This window comes from Serinus canaria, chromosome 19 (genome assembly GCF_022539315.1).
Source record: "Serinus canaria isolate serCan28SL12 chromosome 19, serCan2020, whole genome shotgun sequence".
NCBI classification, from domain to species: domain Eukaryota; kingdom Metazoa; phylum Chordata; class Aves; order Passeriformes; family Fringillidae; genus Serinus; species Serinus canaria.
Window position 1 is genome coordinate 10720635 of NC_066332.1, and position 15261 is coordinate 10735895.

The 15261-nt window shown below is 45.0% G+C and overlaps 1 protein-coding gene across 9 annotated transcripts in view; it reads left to right on the forward strand.

Moving 5' to 3' along the window:
• TSPOAP1 (TSPO associated protein 1) overlaps positions 1–15261 on the forward strand; it is a 67157-nt gene that overhangs the window by 23979 nt on the left and 27917 nt on the right. For all 9 annotated transcript variants that reach the window (XR_007779137.1, XM_018919264.3, XM_018919269.3 and 6 more), the window contains 9 exons: positions 595–678; positions 1346–1435; positions 2132–2254; positions 2644–2748; positions 3487–3537; positions 9545–9728; positions 10029–10249; positions 12400–12509; positions 14245–14354. Coding sequence is in view for 8 of the 9 variants with exons in the window: in XM_018919264.3 (XP_018774809.3) it covers positions 595–678; positions 1346–1435; positions 2132–2254; positions 2644–2748; positions 3487–3537; positions 9545–9728; positions 10029–10249; positions 12400–12509; positions 14245–14354 (1078 nt within the window). In the remaining variant the exon portion in view is untranslated. The remainder of the gene's footprint in view (positions 1–594; positions 679–1345; positions 1436–2131; positions 2255–2643; positions 2749–3486; positions 3538–9544; positions 9729–10028; positions 10250–12399; positions 12510–14244; positions 14355–15261) is intronic.

A 15261-nucleotide genomic window follows, 5' to 3' on the forward strand; every position in this document is an offset into this window, starting at 1 on the left:
ACACTCAGATGAGAGGGAAACATGCCAGTCGGTTCTGTGCTGTGTTTGGTTTAGACTTATTTGAACTGGGGACAGATGTGGCTGAGGAATATGCCCCTTGTGAATTATTCCAGCAATTAAGACAGTGCACAGGGAGGTTTAGCAGCTCCTGTCGATCTGAAGGGTAGTGAGTAGCTTCAAGATCAGGAGGATGTTTGTGCTCTGTTAGGTGTCACTGGAATTAGAATAGGAGCTAAAATAGCACAGCTGGTGTTAAAAGATGAAAATTTTATACAGAAAATCTGTTGTTTTGTTCCCCACACCTTGTCTTCTCTACTGTTCTGTATAAATAGGAGCAGTCCATGCATGTGGGAGCAGAATTATTTCCAGACAGAAGGCTCAGGGAAGAGAGGAATAGTTGGGTTTTTTTTTTGATTTTCCTTACTTTCAGAAAAATCTCCCTTGGTTTCTGCATAGTTTGACTTTGTCACAAAGAGATTTTCATAAGAAAATAAAAATAACTAATGCAGCACTGGGTCTCAGAGGCTGGGCTTGAATTTCATATGCATTGTAAGAGTGTGGCCTTCCTGATCTACTTCTGCTTGTTTTGTGCAGGAAATTGAACTCAAGAAAAAGCGCAAAAAATGTGAAAACCTTGAGCATGAAGTGAGGAAAAAGCATAAAAGATGCAAAGACCTAGTAGGTGTTCTTTTTGCCTACTTTACAAGCATAATGAGAGAAAATGAGCCAAGTTGTTGTTTGCCTCTCTTGGATTCTCTTCAGTTCATCTTAATAAGGAACCACCAGTGTTTCTGTTCATTTGAACACTGTCACAAATTTGGGGCTTCAGCCCTTAAGGCTGGGATTGTTTATTTAGTCTTTCAGGTACCTCTGAGCTGAATACAGCTACACAAATCACTGGATGAAATTCCATGGCCTTTGCTAATTTGGGGAAATACTTAACCATTTTCACAGGCACTCCAGATAGGTATTGAAATGCAATAACACCATCCCACTGTCTTTTTCTTGTGCTTTTTGTTGGCTGAAATCCTGTTTAATTCCAGGGAAGTTTTGCAGCTTGTAGCAGAACATCTGGATTTCTCCCTTCTGTTTCTGCTTTGCTTTGCTCAAGAGATCAAAGACTGGTTTGATTGGAAGAGACCTTACAGGTCATCCAGGTCCAGCCCCATCAGCTGGCCCTGGGTTCCTTTTGGCAAGTGCTGCACACTGTTGCTTCCCAGACTTTGAGCAGCATCCCACCAGCATCCTGCACCATCAGGAAACAGAAACAATGGAGCTGCTCTGCAGGTTAATCTGGGGGAATTAGTCAGAGGGCCTTGGTGTAATTTCTGCTCTTTCTGGACAGGAGATCCAGCTGCAGGAGGTGCAGAGTGAAAATGCACGACTGGCTGAAGAGAACTTGCAGCTGAATGAGAAGGCTGGGTGGGCAGGACAGGTAAAAGCAGTATCTTTGTCAGGTTGGCAGCACTGCCTTCTGCAAAACTGTGCTTAGAAGAACATGCTGTTCTTAAGTTTCCAGCTCAGTAATGGTCGTGTGCTGATCTGGGCTTCTCTTCTCAGCTTCTTCTCTGGACAAATCTAATGCACAAGAGTTAGAAATTCATTTGTCAGTCCCATGTGTCAATTTGCCACCATAAGTAAGGCTTCCTACATATTTAATAACAGCTGTAAGTGGAAATGTTTGTCTTTGCTTGCATTGCTGGTAGTCGTCAAGCCCTAGTGCACCCTGGAACCAAAAATTCCTTGTGGTAAGTGAAGGAGTCAAAGATGATTTCAGCAGGCTACTGAATTTTCTGTCCTGTTCTCTGTGTTTAATCCTACAATGTAGGATTAAAAATGCTTATAGACCTTGTTTTATCTCTTCACTATGTAGCCTGTTCCTATCCCAGTCTCTTCCTCCTTGCAGAAGGGGAGGGGAGATGAATCTAGAGAGAGAAGCAGTGTGCAAATAAATTGTTACGCATTGAGGCCTAATACAAATGCTCATATATTTAAGTGAAAACCTGAGGCAGAGGAGGTTCCTGATTTTGGTATCATTGCCAGCAGAAAGGACAGAAATAAAGTGGTCTTTGTTGTTTTTACAAGGAACACCTATGGCTGCTTGTGCTCACTGAAAATCCTTTCTCTTCAGGTTGAATCTGAGAATGCTGACCTGAAACTGCAGGTTGTTTTAGTGACTAAGGAGCGGGATTCAGTAATTCAGACAAATCAAGGACTTCAAACCAAGCTGGAGAATCTAGAGCAGGTGCTGAAGGTCTGTAGGATCCGCATGGCTGGAAGGACTTTCCAAATACCTACTGCTTTCTTTGAATGGCACAGGTTGTCTGTCTGCCTTTTCTGACCATTCTTTTGACTCTGTGCTTTCGCTGAGAGTTCTGCTCCTGCAGGATCCTGGAACATGGCTTTCCAAAGTGGAACAGAAGTGCTTTGGAAAGGCTGCTTCAGGGATTTGGGTGGGAGATATTGTGGACATCACTGATATGAGGGTTTTCTCTGACAGTGTTGCTCTGCCTTGTGATGGGAATTTCTTTGTGCAATGATGGCATGAAATACAGGCCCTGGTTTGGGTTTGTGGCCTTTGGTAGAAGACAGGGCAGGGTTTCAGTAGTGTCCCCCCTCAGATGTGTGTGCCTTCTCCTCCAGCACATGAGAAATGTGGCAGAGCGGAGGCAGCAGCTGGAAGTGGAGCACAAGGAAGCACTGCTAGTCCTGCAGGAGAAGCAGGAGGAGGTCCGGCGGTTACAGCAGGTGTGTGGTATGTGACGGGAATGTTTTCCTCTCTGAATGGACTCCTGCACCCTGTTTCCTTTGGAGATGTGCATGGGGGAGGTAGATGTGAGTTTACAGGGTAAGAGTGTCTGAGTCCAGGTGAACTCTGGTACTTGAGCAAAGCGAAGGTCTTTGCTTGTGAATGTCAGTTCTGACCTCTCACTCCTGTATGTCCAGAGCCCAGAGATGTTTCCAGACTGTACAGTGATTTAAATCATAAAATCATGGAATCATTAAGTTTGGAAAAGCCCTCCAAGATCGAGTCCATCCATTCCCCCAGCACTGGAAGGCAACTACTGACTCATGTCCCCAAGAGCCACATCTACACAGCTGTTAAACTGCCCCAGGGATGGTGACTTCACCAGTGTGCTGGGTGGTCTGTGCCAGGGACTGTGAAGAGATTTTCTCAGTATTCAACCTGACCCTGCCCTGGCACAGCTTGATGCTATTTCTCCTTGTCCTGTCCCTTGCTCCCTTGGGAGCAGAGCCCAGCTGCCCCCCTCAGCTGTCCCCTCCTGTGAGGGAGTTTTGCAGAGCCAGAAGGTCCCCCCTGAGCCTCCTTTTCTCCAGGCTGAGCCCCTTTCCCAGCTCCCTCAGCTGCTCCTGGGGCACCAGACCCGTGCTCCAGTCTACAATGGACTACCAAGACAGGATGACAGTAGAAGTGAACTCAGGTTGGCTGCTCTCTGATTTACTCCCTTCCTTATTTTTCCTTAGGCGCAGGCAGAGGCAAGAAGGGAACATGAGGGAGCAGTACAGCTTCTAGAGGTAAGACAAAACAAACAAGAGGGGTTAGTGGCTCCAGATTTGGTATCTTCTATTTATAATATTGGTTTGGATGCCCTGGGTTTTGTTGGTTCTTCTGCAAAATGCTGTAGTGCCTTGATGGGATGCAACAGGTTGCTGCAGTGAAAGTAAATTATTTGGGTCAAAGTTCAGGGAATTATATCCTAGCCTGCTCAGTCATTAGATTGGTCACTTCATTCAGATCATGCCCAAAAACTCTTTTAGGGGTGCATTTAGTAATCAAACTCAGATCTGCCTGTTCAATTTTCCAGCGTCATGTGAAAGGAGAATACTTCAGTCCCTGGGATTAAAAATTTCTCTTGTGTATGTGTGCTCTATTTATTTTCTTAGGGAAAAATAAGAAAAGTTTATTAGGTAAAAGCAGGAAAACCTGAGCATAAGGAGTGGTGAAGCTTGAGGTAGCTGCCTTGTTCCATTTGCTCTGACTTGCACACAGAGAATGTGCTTTGGCTGGTGGCTGACAGTGTACTGGTGCAGCCTGGCAGTTGTGCTGAGCACTGCTTTGGGGTTGATTGGCACGAGCTCAGTGTCTGTCAGGGTGACTTTGGAGAAAACATTGGGTTCCTGGAGCTGCAAAAGCACTGTGCCAAACCCTGGAACTTGATGTGACAATTTAGTGACTGCTGGAGGGTTGAATTGAGTGTAGTGGCAAGGGGAGCATCTTCAGCTCTCTCAGAGGTTTTCTGAGCACTGAAACATCTGAGATGAGCAGGTTGTCTTGCTGTACCCTCATACAGTAGGATCTCTTGGGGCCGTGCTCCTGTCTCCAGTGGTGACAAACAGGGCTGTCAGAATGAACTCCCTGTGCCCGCTGCTGTGCAGCTCTGTGGCGTTTGGGAGCCCAGGACTGTTGATGCAGGTAGAAAGTGTCCTTGATGGAGATTGCTCCATGACTGCAAATAGCACCGGCTTTGGATGGGGCCTGGCCAATAGAGCCCAAGAGTGCCGGGCTCCTGCTGAACAGGATTGAAATATTGTAGGTTGGGTGAGTAATGGAGGATGTGACATTATATCTTGTGCCCTTGCCACACCCCTTTGGGGACCTCTGCATTTGGCTGCAAAGATGGGATCAGCTGATACAGGTGCTGCTCTACATGACCTGGTGTTTAACTGGGTTCTGAGCAGCTTTTAGAGGGAGGGAGGGTTGCTATGGTTCTATTGTAAGGCCATTGGAGCAGCCTGGTATAGTGGAAAGTGTCCCTGCCCATGGAATAAGATGAGCTTTAAGGTCCCTTCCAGTCCAAGCTGTTCTGGGATTTGATGATTCTATGATGTTTGCCAAATCTTTTCGCAACTAACTTAATGAAGGGTTGGAGAAGCTACTTAGGTTTAACCCAGACATCTCTCTGTGCAAAGGAAGAAAGAGACGGTCCTCTTGTTCTCTGTTTGAAGGTAATGTTCTTCTGCAAGGGCCTTACCAGTTAAATATTCTTGCTTTCATGTTACTGGTACCGAGATCACAGAATCATCAAATGGTTTGGGTTGGAAGGGACCTTGAAGTTCATCCGGTTCTACCTCCTGCTATAGGCAGGGACACCTTCAACTAGACGAGGTTTCTCAGAGCCTGATTCAACCTGACCCTGAATTTTATAAAGTAGAGCAAAGGAAGAGGAACTGTCATTAAAAGCCAGTTTAATGCAGAACAACAGTCTTTTAAATTACTTAACTATAATCATGGTCTTTCCAGAACATCAGTGTATGGCATAATTAGGGGGTTTGAGATGCCTTTGCTATGTATTGTCATTTTCACAGGTGCTTGAATTGCTTTTTGATGTGATAGAAGTGAAGAATGAGTGTAGTCCATTTCCCTGTTTGAAGAATTCTGTCTCATGATTGTCATAAGGGGAGTTTCTCTCCGTGGAGATGTTCAGAATTGGACAGAGCTCTCAGCAGCCAACCCTGCTCTGAGCTGAGGGCTTGGATCAGGTGATCCCAGTGCTTCAGGTGATCTCCTTCAGCCTTCAGTGTTCTTTGGTTCTGAGATAAGGCAGTGACAGGAGTGAGGAGAGTATGCAGTGGGGTGTGTGCAGAAATGCCATGAAGAGAAGCACCCTCTCAGCTTAGGAAGAAAAGCTTGAGGGTTAAGGTCATGGGAATGAGGGAGTTCAGTGGTTTCAAAGTACATGAGAAAGTATTTCAACTGCCTTTGGCACTACACAGATACAAAAGGAGACAGCCTCCTTCCAGGAATCCGGTTTTGTTGTGAAATGAGCGGACCAGAGCTCAACTCTGCTTGCTTTCCCTGACCTAGGAGCAGGATGCAGGACTGAGCAGGCAGTCAGCCTGTCACAGCCGGGCTCTGAGCTGTGCTTTGATTCACAGTACTCCATGATCTCAGACCTGGGGAAAGATCTGAGCACAAAATATCCATTCCATTCATTTTTGAGTGCAATGTGCTGGGAAAAGGGGGCTTGAAATTTAGCAGCCACTCTAAGTATATTGTCATTTATCTCGAAGCACACTGGGATTTGGAGGCCCTCAAAAAGTGCCTGGTTATCTTATTCATGCATTTGGTGTGTAGGATTTAGCTTTTGTTTGGCAAGCAGATGCTTCTGGGAATGAGGTGGGAATCTCAGTATGAAACAAGGCAGACACTGTAATTTGGTGAGAAAACAGTTTCATTCAGACTGAGTGTTGGATTATCTTCATCAGAGTGTTGTAGTGTAACTGCTGATGTGGTTTGATATCTCTTTTTGCTTTCCTTCTTGCTCCCAGAGTACTTTGGATTGCATGCAGGTACTGCTCTAATGATGTCAAACAGAACGTTTTTCCCTCTGTTCTGACTTGGACAGTTGCTTGGTATTCTTGTTTTAACTATACTTTGGAAAAGATTGCAAGAGTGTTACTGCCAAGAAATAGTGTAATTAAAGGAGCTCGCACTATGAGTTTGATGGAGCAGCTGCGTTTCTCTTTAAGTGCCTTGCTTTCTTGACCAATTAGAATTAGGAGCTTACTTTTTTTGGCACTTCCAGATTTTTAGAATTGTCCAACTGTGCTCCTTCTCCATGTTTAACTGTCTTTGCAGTCCAAGAGTGAAGTGTTTCCTTCAAACTCCAAAAGCAGTAATGACAACATTGCAAATGACTGTCATGAAGAAGATGGGTCCTGCTGGCTTTTGTAATTGAGTGGAAGATGGGAAGCAGAGATTGTGGGTAATAGTTTTCCCAGAAGAAGTGGTACTAATGAAGTTCCAGCTTGGGAGCTTTGCTAGCTGGCATGTTCACAGGTGGTTTGGAAAGAAGGCTAGTGTAGAAGTGCTAGGGTTTGTAGCTGATAGAAAACTTCTTTAAAACCTTCCAATCTGGCAGAAATCTCTGGAGGAATGGGAAGATAAAATGCAGATGACATTGACTGTGCAAAGGCACGTGGAGGAGAGAGAGCAGAGACTAAACATGCCCAGTGGTGGGCTCAAAGTTCCCTGCTGGCACAGGAGGTGCAGGGTTGGAGGTAGGAGATTTTTTTAAAAAAATGCCAGCCACAAGTTGGTCAACAAAGCAGCAAAGTGGTAGGAATTCTCAGGAAAGGACTTTATTGGGGTATGCTCACATCCTGTAGAAGTTGCACCCACAGTGATGTGGAGTTGTGGATGTTCCTTTAATTCTTTTGGCATCAGCCCTGCTTTTAGCAAGAGCTTGGACTGCACAACTGAATTTTGCTGGAATTCCCTTCTAGCAAAATGGGGATTCTCTGATCTGAAAAGTACATAGCAGAAGATATGGAGATGGGGAGCAAGAGACATCTGAAAAGAAAGCATGAGCTGGAGAACTGGATAAGACCAGCCATGAATGAGAGTGTCTTAGAGAATGAGACTGAAGTGGTGGTGGTTGGGAGTGGAGAATCAGTTGGTGGAGAATCCCGAGTTGGTGGTTAAACTGACCCCACCAAACTCTGCTCCTGCTCTTGCAGCCTCTTCTGGAAGTCCAGTCCCTGTTGTGGGAGACTCTTCTTTCTCCCCATTTTGGGTTGGGCACAGACACAGAAGTCTTCTCTGTGTCTGGAGCTTGATTCCTGCTGGTTCCCTGAACCTTCTGGCCACATCCTTGGGCCTCATCTTCCTTATCCTCCTGTCTCCCAGCACTGCCCTGGAAACCTGCTGCTTCCCAGCTGTCTGCAGTCCCCTACAAAGTAGCTGCTAGAAGTACACCTTGTGTCTGATGTGGCAGTAGTACTTAAGGCATGTTTGCATGTTGTTTGAAATAATAGATTGAAAAGACATTTGACTAATTAGGTGTCTTAGCATTAAACTGTGAATTATCTGGGTATTGGCTTGGCCACCAGTATAAATGGATTTAAACTGTGGTTTATGAATTTACAGGACAAGGTACTATTATGATGCTATTAAACACAATATCCAGATGCATCTGCTGGCTCATGTCTCCAGAGAAGACAGGAAATCCCCCTCTGGTCCTGCAGTCATTCTGAACCTGTCTGTTGTTGTAGCCTCTGTCCCAAGGTGGGATCAGGGATGGATGTTGGACTTGAGGATGCCCTCCTTTGATCCAGTGCAACTGTTCTTACTGTTGACGGTTTCTTTTCTCTGTTGAGATGTAATGTTGTAGGGGAGAAGTCTTTATGGGAAAAATCCAAACTGTAAGTAAATTCAGACACTCATATTGGCAGAGGAATCCTGTGCACCATGGCTTAGTAAACAAGGAGTTGACTCTGAGCAAGTGGATAACACAGACACTTCTGGAAGTTGGTCCTGGCATCTGAATTCAGTTCAGAGATAGCTCTTGCCAAACTTGAGAGACTTTACCAGGCTTTCCTTATAGCATGAGAGCACCTTTGGACTTGTGGAGGGAACAAGTAATAAACTGAAATGCCTAAAACAGATACGTCACAGTCAAATAAAAATGCATGACCCTCCTAAACCCTTAAGGAGCATCTGCAAAGGTTTTGTGTTACTCTGAGACCACAGAGAGAGCTTTTTCCAGGTCAGAAATGCTATTTTTAGAGCTGCCTAAAATTTTGCGCTTTCTGTCTCACATAATATTTCAAGGCATCAATTATTTTTTGAGTTGGAAGGAGAAAAAACACTTCAAATACATTTGATAAAATGGAAAATTTTGAAGAGTGCAGTGCAGTCATCTGTTTTGGTGCATCTTACCTACAAGAAACAGTGAGGAGGGAAAGGAGCAGTTGCAATCACCTGGGAATTGATCTGCCTACAACCTGGGGGAATGTGGGGATGTGTAAAGACAGCCAGGAATCAGCAGTGTTTTGTAAGGGGAAGTTTTAGAGATGGTAAAAATAGAAAATGGGAAAATACAAATGGTTCTCTGGCAGGAATGTGTCCTTCCCGTTTCATAGTGTTTCCCAAGGCTCTTTTGCACCTCATCTTGCTGACTTGTTGCTTTCTTGTCCTCAGCGTGCATTTGCCTGGAGTAAATCATCCCTGTAGGACCAGGAGGAAAAGTGTGTGTGCTTCCCATGTCAAGGGAGAGTTCTGCAACATGGGCCCATGTGCTCTCTTGCCCTTCCCAGTGCCAGAGGGACAGTTGGCAGTCCTGCCTGGAATAGTGGGAGTTCAGATTAGGATTTTGGGAGCTTTCTGGGGCCTCTGGAGTGATGGACAAAATTGGGAGAGCAATTCCTTTTGAAGACATGATTTTAATGCTCCAAAAACCATGCAAAGCCTTTTGAATCTTTTTAAGGCTTACTTATCTCTAACCTATCTCATCTGGTCTTGTGCAGGGCTGAGAGAGGATATTGAAGTTCAAACCCAGAATTTTAAGGATAAGTCCTAATGGAGTTTGTAGTCAGCATCCTCAGAGATGATGAGCCTCAGCTTTTCTAAGATAAGTAGAGGTGTGAGACTGCCAGTTTCCAATGACTGTTCCTAGGCAGGGCATTTAAAAGCATGCTTTAGCTCCTTGGAGTCTGGAAAAAGATGCAGCAAAGGCAAATCCTGTTTGGAACCACAGTTTTTTGTCAGGGGTTTGTTCCTAACCTTATTCTCTCCTGGCAGGCCCGGGTGAAGGATCTGGAAGACCAGTGTCGCAGTCAAACAGAGCAATTCAGCCTCCTGTCACAGGAACTCCAACAATTCCGGCTTCAAACAGGAAAAATCGACCTTCTCACCTCCACTCTGGTGACTTCAGAGCTGCCCCTTGCTCTGTGCAGCTCTGCCGCGCAGCCCCGCTGGGAGAAGGGTAATTGCTGGACGTGCCTGAGAGGGCTCTGACAAATGGGTTGATATTTATTTTAATGAAAAGAGCTAAAGGAGTTAATGCAAATGTTTAGTGTAATTTTGGCATCTCTGTCCCTATTGTAAATACTTTTGGTTCATTTTGTATAGAGAAGTTGTCATGTCTGTGGCCCGGGAGAGCTCAGGTGTCCAGTCTGTTGAACGAGGCTCATTTGTAGAGACTTGGGCTGCCCCCTGGGATGCTCGTTGCTGATCCTGTATCCTGCCTGTGGCTGTAATTAATGGACAGCTGATTTTATTGCAGAGTCAGCTGTTCCTGGGTTGCTCCCCCATCAGAGCACTAAGAAGGTTCACAATGAAGGGAGTGATGAGCTGGAGCTGTTGCAGCGAGGGCCAAACACCACCGTGGGCTCCCCAGCTTCTCCCACCAGTGCTCAGAAACAATCCAAGAAAGGGGAGTCTCAGTCCAGCTCTTCAAAATCTGAATCCATGCAGAACAGCCCAAAATCCTGCCCAACTCCAGAGGTCAGTATGGGAATCTCCTCTGCTGCCTGTGCTTTCCAGCCAGAGGGGAACAAATGCATTGCTGAGAGCACCAGTAAAATTGCATTTGTTCCCTTCTGGCTGCCTGAAGAAAATGGAATAAACAAGAGAAAAACCATAGGAAAATACTGAAATTCCTTTGGATGCCGTGTCTGTAATGCTCATTTAAATATATTGCTGTGTTCCATGAAGGAAACAACTGGGTAGGCAGTGCCTGGGGGCTTGGAGGAGTGGGATGGGATGTGTGAGGTAGCTCTTGCTAAGCTTCCTTGTGGCATCTCAGCTGCCACTAAGACACATAAAGGCTACAAACTAGAATTTTTAGCATGGGGAAAAACTGTGTCCAGACTATTTTTTGCCTTGAGCTGTGAATGAGGAACTCAAACTTCTTGTGTGGTGTTTTTAGTTACTAAGATATTACTTGGTGAAGAAACCATGAAAAGTTGCCAAGTTTGTGCTAAGAGGGATGGAGCTAACAGGCTTTGCATGTTTGTGTCACCAAGATCTCCTCTATGTTTTTGCTTCTTCTCCCCAGGAACCCTTTTGTGGTGGTGTGGGGTTCACTTGAGCAGGGGTGATGCTCTCTCCTATGCATCTCTGGAGGGGACAGACTTTAGGGCAGAGTACTGTGAGCAGGGCTGGGTGCGGTGGCCTGAGGGACACCTTTTGCTCTTTTGGGGTTTCCTGAACACTAAAGCTACTGAAGTACTGAGGTGCCCAGGTCAGGACAGCCACAACAAAGGGCTGCTTCAGTGCCAGGCAGAGCCTCCCACTGTGTAAGAGCTCAGGGAAGTGCCATGTTCAGAGACAAAGTGAAGGTCACACCTGAGGGGGAACAGGTATGGAACTGTTAGCAATTCTATAGCAGGAAAAAAGCCTGCTTTTTAGTTCAAGAAAAAGCTTGGAAGCCACCCTGCCCCTCTGGAGAGATAGATGCCTGCAGAGATCAGTGTGGGACCCTTGGAAAGAGACAGTGCCTGGAGTGTTTGGTTTCCGCAGCACATAACTGTGGGAACATTCCAGGCTAAGCCCCTTCGTTTGGATGTTACAGATTTTTGTTCTCCAAGAACATGGGGTACGATTGCATTACAAGGAATACAGTACCTTGAAAAATGCTCTGAACTCTTCCTGAGATTGGCTCTTCATGTATTAAAAAAATACTTTGTGTTCTGGTGCCTGCAATAGGTCTTCATCAAAAATACGTTTGCCTTGAGGTCTGCTTTAAAAAGGCAGCTTGAATTGGTTCATTGGCACAAGTTCAGACAACCCCAGGGAGTGCATTGCCTCAAGAAGAAGGATTGCATTACATAACCCATTGCCACTGGATGTAAAATCCCAGCATTTCGCCAGGATCAAAACAGCTGAGAGAAATTTCTCAAAGGTGCTTTGCCAGTAGGCACCAAATGCCCTGAAGGTGCAGCCTTCAGCTTAGGAAGTGCAGAAGGAGCTGCTGGCTAGATAGGGAGAGGTTGTAACAGGAACTGAGCTTCCTACCCTGACTTTTATTCAGCATGTGCTGTTAGCAGAGCCAGCTAAAACCAAAAGTTCTAATCAAAGCTCTGTCTAAAGTACATAGACATCCTACAGAAAATTTGCAGATGTTGGTGGGGACAGAAGCAGTTAAAGACCCCAATATCCAACAGAGCTCCTTTGTTCAGGTTGACATTTCTGTTGCATACAGGCACAGCTACCATTTAGAAGTAGCAAGAAACCAACATACTAAATTATGGATGTGTTGTGTGGAAGAGGTTTCCAGATCCTCTAACCAAATCTCCTGCTCCAGTGGGACTGTCACCAGCTTTAGATCAGTGTGGCCGTGGCTCTGCTGAGCTCAGGCTACAGGTTCTTCAAGAATGGAGATGCCCCCCGGCTCTGGGAACTGTTTCTGAGGCTGTATCACCCTCTTGGGCAAGGAGTTTTTGCTGATGTTTAACTGGAAGCTCTGAAGCTCCAACTTGGGACCTCTTATTACTACTTCCTCACCTAAAAAGTCATTCTTAGAGATGGTCCTTAGCCCAGGAGCCAGACTGACACCAGCCACGAGTTTAGAGGATGTCTATGTACAAACTCAGACTTTCACTATGTATAAACACTCTGAGTATTCCTTTACTCCTTATCTTTAACATTTTTAGGTGGACACTGCGAGTGAAATGGAAGAACTGGATGTTGACAGCATCTCTCTCATGCCAGAGCCAGGCAGCCAAGGCCCTGCAAAGCTCCAGGTGTTCTTAGCTCGATACAGGTACTGAGTGCTCATTGCTTGTGCTCTGCGAAGTTACACACGTTATCCACAGTTCTCTGCTTCACAATCTTCTCTAGGATTCACCACTGTTAGGAGTGGATAATAATAGGTTAGACCTTTTATCTTGTTTCTCCATGGGATTTTCACACTGGGAAAGCTGGGAGTGTCTAGCCTGAAGAGAAGGCCCTAGAGGGACCTTAAAGCTCTTTCCAGTGCCTAAAGGGGCTCCATGGGAGCTGGAGAGAGACAGGGGACAAATACCTGGAATAACAGGACAAAGGAATGGCTTCCCACTGCCAGAGGACAGGGATGGATGGGAAATTAGAAATTGTTCCCTGGCAGGGTGGGCAGGCCCTGGCACAGGATGCTCAGAGCAGCGGTGGCTGCCCCTGGATCCCTGGAGCCGCCTGGGACAGTGGAATGTGTCCCTGTCCATGGCAGGGAGTGGAATGAGGTGAGCTTTAGGGTGCCTTCCAACTCAAACCGTTCCATGATTTGAGACCTGTTACTTCCTGCACAATCCAGACTTGGCTCAACAAAAGCACATTAAACTCAGTAGCTGTTCAGTGAACAGCACTGTGTGAAACTTTAAATATTGGTCTCTGTTGAAAATTACTTCAACCTGACATATTCATTGAATTGTCTGGTTTTTTCAGAACAGTAAGAAATTTTCCCAAAGAAATCTTATTCCAGCAATTAAGAAAATTTCAGCTTAGAATTCCAGTAATTTTTGGCCAAAATGCTTCTGGCTGTAATTCTTAAAGGGAAAAAAAAAAAAGCCAGATGTTTTGATAATTGTTGGCATTCACTGAGCCATCATGGTTGGGCCCAAGTTGCTACAGTTCAGTGTATTCTTCAGCTTTTCCATTAGGAGGAAGAGAATGGGGATGATTCTGTGCTTGTGAGGAGCACATCAGACGTGGTCCGTGTCTTCATGTCAGTCTTGGGCCCATAGGGTCTCAGTCAGATCACAGAGAGGTAAACATTGCTTAAGCATGATGAAATCCCTTTTAAGGGGTAAAGAGCAGGAATTACCAGTAGTAAAGATAAAAGTTTTTCATGAGGCATTTTCCTCTGAAATGAGACCCTCTGATTAGTTTGAGTATCCCTGGGTAGGCAGGTTAGAACTGCCTGGAGTCCAAGCCATATCCCCAGTGTATGTCTAATTTTCTTGCTGGTGCAGTTTTTGGAGTGCTGTTTAAAATGCGGCGTTAGAGCAGGAAGACACCACAACCTCTCTGTGCAGCCTTTTCCAGTGTTTGCTCAACCTCAAAGAAGTTTTTCCTCATGTTCTGGTAGAATTTCCTGCTTGTTTGTGCCCACTGCCCCTTGTCCTGTTGCTGGGCACCAGTGGAAAGCATCTGGCCCCCTCCTCTTGACACTCACCCTAAATATACCTGTGCATTGATAAAAACCCCTTTCTGTTGAGTTTTCTTCAGGCTGAATAGGCCCAGCTCCCTCAGCCTATCCTCAGAAAGATGCTTCAGTCCCTTCAGCATCCTTATATCCCTGTTCCTTTGGATTTCACAAGACATGTGTTCTGCTCCTCAGAAATTATCTGCTATTAAATATTTTTATATGTAAACTACAGTTTACATGTAAACCTTTGTGGAATTTGCTGCTTGCCAAAGTGGATGCATTCCCAGTGAATTGAAAGCTTATCAGCATCACAGCTGCAATGCGTTGCTGGGAAGGTTCCTATGCAGATTAAGTCTTCCAATTGTAAATATTTCAGCTACAATCCTTTTGATGGACCTAATGAAAATCCAGAGGCAGAGCTTCCGCTGACTGCTGGAGAATATATTTACATCTATGGAGATATGGATGAAGATGGCTTCTTTGAAGGTGTGTTTTAGTAAAATGAATTGTGACTGAACTGCTGTGAAAAAATTTTCTCCAGAAAATGAGAGAGAAATTTAGCAAATCTTGAAACCTCAAGGTAAAGGGTTTCTGCCCAAAGTTAGTTTGTTAGATGGATGAGCAGATCCTGTAGGAAACTGCTTTATTTATGTTATGAATAAATTAAGTCTAAGCTATGAAATCCTTGTATAGTGATTTCAGTGGAAATTTTGCCACTACTTTCAGCAAGTTCCAGGTTTCATCCCCAATGGTTTCAACTCCCACATGGTTCCTCCCTCACCATGGAGAGGAACATGTTCAGCCCCTCTTGCCAATGGGCTGTTTCCCTCTTTCCGGTGCCTATAGTGAGCCAGGGACTGCAGCAGGTGATGGGCTCCATTGCCTCATGCTCTTTTGGAAAAGAGGAGACGCAATAATCAACCCAGACTACAATTGTGACCCTTGCTGGTGTTACACAGTGTTGCTGTTTTGGTTCCTTTGCAAACATGATCCTGGTTGACTAAAAGGTGGATGGAATTGAAACCATTTGGGCTGTAAGTTTGTGCTGAGGTTTTTTTGTGGAGCCACTTGCTTAAGGGGTGATAAATTCCTGATTTCCTGAGGTGGTTCACAAGAGCTGATACAAATGCATGTGTGTTGCACTGCTTGCTCTGTGACTGCTCTGCTTCATTTTTCTTTCTTTTTGCGTTCGTTTATGCTTTCTTGGATGTTGTATTGTCGTGGTTTCTGTTTGTGATTTGCTGTTTTTCTGTTCTTTATTTGGTTTCGTTCTTTCTTTCGTGTCTGGTAGTTGTTAGTGCTTATGTCTTTCTTTCTTTCTTTCTTTGTTTCTTTCTTTCTTTCTTTCTGTTTCTTTCTTTCTGTTCTTTTTTTCTTTCTTTTCTTTCTTTTC